The following is a 7,483-nucleotide window of genomic DNA, read 5'->3' on the forward strand; positions in this document are numbered from 1 at the left end:
TATGATGATCTCTTAAAGCTAGAATTATGAAAGGCTTGAACACTTGGTAATATGTTTGAATTGCTTGACTTGATCCACCAATTGAAAAATATATAAACACATAAGATAAGAGGCTGGATCCTGAAACGGTTCAATGTTGTTTATTTTTCAAACACCAAAACTTATGATAAAATATTCTAAGAATCATAATTTTTAATAAAAAGAAATATAGAGATTAACAATCTCAGTATCTTAAAATAAAATTTTAATTATCAAATTTATCATTTAATTATTTTTGTAAAATTATTCATTTAAAAAGATCTTACATTAAATTATTTTTAATATCTAAATGTATATCAACATAAAAAAAAACTTTATTTATACAAAATATGATTTAATCACTAGAAGATATATTATATATTTTGTAGAAACAATATAAAATAATATAAGACATTATTTTAATTTAATGTAAATTTTAATTTATTTCACATTTTAATCCAAGCGCTTACCATTAAGCCAAAATCTTATCATAGGCTCATAATAGTTCGTTTTTTTGTTATCATATTTCCGATTGTTTTCACTTCCGACATGCTTAATCGATACACTTTAGTGCTGTTTTATTGTCGGAAGTAATTTTATGGTCTTGGAGCAAATTTGAGCTAAAGAAGTGATTGTTATAAAGCTATGAAACGGAATAAATCTTGGAACAAAGCGTGATAAAGTGACTGTTCTTCTGTTGTATGTGAAACTGAAGCTATCAGAATTTCTAGGAGTGAATCTCGAAATTTGTGAAAATTATGCCAAAATTTAGAGTCATAATTATGATATTTGACTTAAAAATATTCTTGGAGAGAGATGTTTTTGAGATAAAAAAAATACTAGATAGAGTTTTATTCCAAAAAAAATTATATTTCTTTTTTGAGATATTTTCTACATTAGGTTTTTCTTTTGGTTAATGAGGGTTTTCTACTATTTCAATTTTGTCACTATGAGGTTTTTTGCGCTTTAATTAATATTATTGTTTTGTTCAAGTATTTGTTGATTTATATTTAATTCTATGAAATTTGTATGTCGGGTTAATCTGAAAATTTAATTTGACATATAATTTTCTACTATTTTTCATGAATTCAGTGATCCAATAAACGATTGGTACCTAAGTAGCGATAGATTAGTGTGTTGTGCTATCATAACATATTTAATTTAAATAAATCGATGAAACTAAATTTATTTATTGTAGCTATCTCAATTGTTAGATTTTATGATTAACTGTTTCAGAAAACGAAAATGATATTTTTAATTAATATGGAACGTTATCGCGCCCAGTTGATTATTGATAAGTTTTTACTGATGGTGAGTTTGGTCAATTAAATTACGAAAACACAAGGATTTTAGCTATTATCCCTATAACTATAAGGTTAATTGATTGTAAATGCGTGAATATTTAATATGTTAGCCGATGAACAGTGATACAATTTAATAGTGGAAATCCCTTGAATTAGAACTCGATACGATTGAATTTTCTTATTCATTAATCATTCATCATTATTATTTAATTCTTGTTTAGGTTTATTATTATTTTATTACTTTCTGATTTTAGCTTTAATATTTTATTTTGTTCTTATCAACAATCACTCTTTTTTAACTGTTTTTACTCGAAAGAAATAAATTTCTTGTTCCATGTGGACTAAACTATACTCATCATTACAGTCGTTATATTTAGACGTAAATATTTAAGTTTGATGGCTCAACGACAGCACACCACTATAGCTGTTAGTCAAGACGCAACTTTATTTATTTATATCTGTGGCAGTGCAGAGTGCACGCACCTACATGAGTGCTAATGGTTGGGCTGTTAGGCCAATGAGTTTGGTGATATACGTGTCTATCTGTTGATGTTGTCTTATATCTCTTATATATCAATATTACAAATTTCTACCGTTAGTCACCCTAACAGAGACAGTATTACATATTAAGTTTTGACATCACTCTTTTACGACTCATCTAACCAACTAGATCAAGTAACGCAATGTCAGCAGCTTGACGCATGCAAACTTTCTAGAAGGTCATTTATCTCAGTGTTACTCTCACTCATGTGCGCTTAATCTAACATTTCTCCAGTAAAGCTCATGAAACTGCCTTTTTTGAGTTGCAATCACATCCCTCATGATCAGAGGCGGATTTATGTTAGGGCACACGTGGGCCACGGCCCCCCTTAAAATTTAATTTTTTTTAGTTTATATTAATTTTTGAAAACTTGAGTGTGTGTATATATATAAGTGGGCCCACCACAATAAATTGAAAGAACATATATCTCCATAGCAAGTCAGAAGTTTCTGCACGCATAAATCCGAATTCTAATCATCAATTCCAATCCTAGTTTTTTTTCCTTTTTAATAATTGATTTACTTCTAAATTTTTAATACTTTATCACTTAGGCTACGTTTGGTTAGAAGGATAAGATAAACTAATGATTAGTATGTAAATGATAAAGAAAATGATTGTGGTAGGATTGTAATATATGATGTAAAATAATATTATGTTTGGTAAGATTTTTAAGTGTATGATAATTTTGAATTTTTTGATGAAAAGACAAAATTGCCCTTTCCCTACGCGGCGGCGGCGACGGCGACAGTCGCGGCGATGGCCGGCCAGCCGGAAATGGTCGGCCGGCGCCGGCGGTTCGTCGGCGGTCGGCCGGCGGCGGTCGTGGCGGCGGCGGTCGGGGGCGGGAAGTGGTGGTGAGTTTGAATATAAGAGAAGGGTAAAATTGGAAAAATAAGAGGTATTAAGAGTTGGATAAATAATCCTAGGGGTGAGGAGGTATTATTTTAACCTACCTAATATAACCTAATCATTCATAGGAGGGATTGACTTGGTTAAATAATCACGCGTACCAAACAGCTGACTAGGCAGGATAAAAAAAATAATCCCGCCTAATCACGCGTACCAAACGCTCCCTTAATACCTCCTATTTTTCCAATTTTATCCTTCTCTTATATTCAAACTCACCATCACTTCCCGCCACCGACCGCCGCCGCCACGACCGCCGCTGGCCTACCACCGGCCGACCGCCGACGAACCGCCGGCGCTGGCCATTTCCGGCCGGCCGATTTTTCCGGCCGGCCGGCCGCCGGCCACCGCCGCGGCTGTCACCGTCGCCGCCGCCGCGTAGGGAAATGGCAATTTCGTCTTTTCATCAAAAAATTCAAAATTATCATACACTTAAAAATCTTACCAAACATAATAATATTTTACATCATATATTACAATCCTACCACAATCATTTTCTTTATCATTTACATACTAATCATTAGTTTATCTTATCCTTCCAACCAAACGTAGCCTAAGGTTGGATAAATAATCCTAGGGGTGAGGAGGTATTATTTTAACCTACCTAATATAACCTTATCATTCATAGGAGGGATTGACTTGGTTAAATAATCACGTGTACCAAACAGCTGACTAGGCAGGATAAAAAAATAATCACGCCTAATCACGCGTACCAAACGCTCCCTTAAATTTATCACCTTTGAAAAAGACTTTTCTACTATCTGTCTATCACTACGCTCAAATAAAACTCTTCCAAAAATTGATTACCCTAATTTAATTTTTTCCCAAATCAATTCTTCATTGGTAGTGCAGTGGTGTTGTAGAAGATCAACAAGTGAAATCGTTCTTCGGTGTCTATGGACTAAGAGGTTGGTGGAGTTTTTCTCCAGTTATTTTTTTCAATTACCATTTTCAATTCGGTTTGTGTGTTTGGGCATGTCCTCGATTTTTAGAGAAATGATTTGGGGATATGGGTTTTCTGTGATTCTTCTGTATGAGATCATGTTATGGTGTCGCATTGTTACAGTTTCTTGTTCTAAGATTTCCATTGAAGAGTATCTATATTTGTATATCTGTTTCATCTTCTGTATCAGAGATGTTTCTAAACTTATTTCCTGAAAACTAAAATTGTAGGGCTCAAATAATGATTTGATCAGTACGAGTTTTAACACTATGAGTATATTATGAAAATGAAATTTTGGATTTTTGTTGAAAATTGAAAACTGGGGTCATGAAAAATAGATAACATAAATAAATGAGGAAGCCATGAATTCAAAAGTATTGCTCCTTAAATCTCTTTTATATTTCATTAATACATTATCTTTGATGCTTTTTTATGAGTATTTGTTGCTTAAAACTCAACCAGTTTTTAGGTGTATTTATTGCTTATAAATTTTAAGTCTAGACCCTCGGGTATATGCTTCTTAATATTTAGCATATACATATATTGCAAATTAAAACTTGTACGTCTAGACCCTCGGGTATATGCTTCCAATTACTCAATTCACATAAGATTCATTTTAAAACTTTAGCAACTGCAATAATCATTTGATACCATGCATCTAGAATGCACATTGCTACATACATTTGACAGAATTTATTAGTTTGGTAAAAGGTTTTTCATAAATTATTCATTATTTTTTTTTAAATTTATCTATCATTTAATAATATGTTGGGTTAAAATTTTCATTTTCAGAAATTTTCATCTCAACATGATACATGATTATTTGAGATGCTACTAGTATGGACTGTAATTTATTTTTGTACTTAATTTATGTAGTGATTGATGTTTGTTTGTTTATATTTTTTTATACACTTTGTTTATTATATTTTGTTGAGATTTTGAAGTTTAGCAGTGAGTATTGATAATGTATTATTGCAGATATTTTATTTATGGTGTTAGTATATTTAAATGACTAGATTTTATTTATTGTGGCAGGTGTGATTTTATTCATAAATGGGAAAATCTGTTACAATTAATAAATTCTTTCAGAGGAAGAGATCTAATCAACTAGATCCTCCCATTTCTACAGCTCCATCTATACCATCAGATGATAATCTTCCACCAGAGGTTCATTCTCAAAAGTTAAGAAAGGTTGAAAGTGCAGGGGTTGATCTTAACTTCTTAGAGCGTGATCCTGGATTACGTCGACAAATACGGGAATACTCTCCCAACGAGCAAGAAGAAATTCGTCGGGCTTATCTAAATCTGAAAGCATATCAGCCTATACTTTCAGAATATCCACTAAATAAAAACAATCTTCATCCCCGTAGGTTTCAATCATCTTGGTATGAGCTTTTTCCTTGGTTGGAGTATTCCCCAACAAAAGATAAAGCTTTCTGTTTTCCTTGCTTTATCTTTAACAAGCCATCAGGATGTCCTAAGCAAACTGCATTTACTGTTGTTGGATTTGATAATTGGAAGAAGGCTCGAAGTGGAAAAACATGTTCTTTCCAATGTCATATTGGGAAAGATAATGTATCTTCACCTCATCGTATGGCTGAAAAAGCATGTGATGATTTAATGAACCAACCTCAACATATACCAAGATTTTTCAACAAAATTAGCTCAGAAGCAGTTGCAAGGAATCGCCTTCGATTGAAAGTTGGTATACATGTAGTTCGGTTGCTTGCACTTCAGGGCGTTCCTTTCAGAGGTCATGATGAGAGCTCTAATTCATCTAATCGTGGAGACTTTCTTGAATTTCTTGATGTGGTGGCCTTGTATAACGATGAGCTTTCAGATGCAATACATAAAGCTCCGAAAAATGCCAAGTATACATGTCATGATATTCAAAAGCAAATACTTCACATGTTCTCTGTGAGAGTGAAATGTAATTCGTGAAGAAATTGCAGACAGCAAGTATTGCATAGTCATCGATGAAGCCCGTGATGAGTCAAAAAGAGAACAAATGTCTATAGTGTTGAGGTTTGTGGACAAAAATGGATGCATACAAGAGCGTTTTTTTTGGGCTTGTTCATGTGTCAGATACTACAGCTTTGAAATTAAAGAATGCTATATATTCTTATTTGAGTCATTACAATTTGGATGTCCAAAATATTAGAGGTCAAGGTTACGATGGTGCTAGCATTATGAGAGGTGAGTTCAATGGATTGCAAGCTTTGATTCTGAAAGATTGTAAGAGTGCTTATTATGTTCATTGCTTTGCCCATCGATTGCAGTTGGCTCTTGTTGCGGCAGCAAAAAATGTAACTCCCATTCATCAGTTTTTTGATAAATTAACTTTCATAGTTAATATGGTTGGTGCTTCGTGCAAGCGTAATGATGAATTGAAGGAAGCTCACGCAGATGACATTGCTTATTTGATTTCTATTAATGAACTCGAGACAGGGCGTGGACTTAATCGGATATGTAATTTACAACGAGCAGCTGATATGCGTTGGAGTTCTCATTTTAGATCATTATCGAGCTTGATCAAGATGTTTAGTGCAACATGTACTGTATTGCTCAAAGTTATGGAAGATGGACTTCCTTCCCAAAGAGCAGAAGCAACGTCTGTTTATGATGAAATGAATTCATTTGATTTTGTATTCATATTGCATCTAATGAACGAGATTATGGAGATCACAGATGTGCTTTGTCAGACATTGCAAAGTAAGTCTCAAGATATTTTGAATGCAATGGAGCTAGTTTCATCTACAAAAAAATTAATTCAAGAGCTAAGGGATGACAAATGGGATGATTTGCTTGAAAAAGTGAAGTCCTTTTGTGTGGCTCGTAACATTGATGTTCCTGATTTTAGTGCTCAGTATGTTGATAGGCGAGGTCGAGCCCGTCGTCATCAAGGCAATTTCACCATTGAGCATCATTATAGGGTAAACTTTTTTTATGCCACTATAGATTCACAACTGCAAGAAATTAATGTGCGTTTTAGTGAAGATGCGATGGAGTTACTCATGCTTAGTTCTGCTTTAAATCCTCAAAATGCAAGTGATTCATTGAGATATATGGATATATGCAAATTGGTTGAAAAGTTTTATTCACAAGATTTTACCAATGAAGAAAAATAACGGTTAGAGATGCAGTTGAAGCACTATGAGCATAATGTAGTCAAAGGGTCACACTACAAAAGTCTTTCAACTATTTCCGAGTTGTGTCAATGGTTGGTGAAGATTAAAAAGCTGCTACATATGACCTTGTTTTTAGAGTGATCGTGCTTGTGCTGACTCTTCCAGTTTCTACCGCTACTACAGAACGGTCATTCTCAGCTATGAATATCGTCAAAACTAGGTTTCGGAGCAAAATGGAGGATGATTTTCTCTCGGATGTATTGATGATATTTATTGAAAGAGAAATTGCTAAAAATATTTGTATAGATACCATTATTGAAGACTTTGAAAATTTTAAGGAACGTCGAATTCCTTTTAGTTAGGAATTTTCTTGTTAAAAACGTACTGTTTATGTTTAGTTGAATATAACCGATGTAATTTTTGTCTTTTCTCTTTTAATATTTTGTCCGTATTTTGAAACGGCCCCCACAGAGTAGAAATCCTAGATCCGCCCCTGCTCATGATAACTCATATAACCTAACTCACAAAACTTCTCATTCCTGGTAATGAAGTACATGCCAGTAAAGTTTTATGGACTATCATAAAGACTATGATTGCAAGATCCATAAAGATAATGTCACGAGCCTTACAATAAAAGAGTTTC

The 7,483-nt window shown here is 33.5% G+C and overlaps 1 protein-coding gene across 1 annotated transcript; it reads left to right on the plus strand.

The window, feature by feature from the left end:
* The first annotated feature begins 5,751 nt into the window (after positions 1 to 5,751).
* LOC142532410 (uncharacterized) lies at positions 5,752 to 6,840 on the plus strand. The gene has a single exon (XM_075638718.1). The coding sequence runs from the start codon at positions 5,752 to 5,754 to the stop codon at positions 6,838 to 6,840; it is 1,089 nt and encodes a 362-aa protein (XP_075494833.1).
* The last annotated feature ends 643 nt before the right edge of the window (positions 6,841 to 7,483 follow it).

The sequence above is a fragment of the Primulina tabacum genome, chromosome 18 (genome assembly GCF_025594145.1).
Source record: "Primulina tabacum isolate GXHZ01 chromosome 18, ASM2559414v2, whole genome shotgun sequence".
NCBI classification, from domain to species: Eukaryota; Viridiplantae; Streptophyta; class Magnoliopsida; order Lamiales; family Gesneriaceae; genus Primulina; species Primulina tabacum.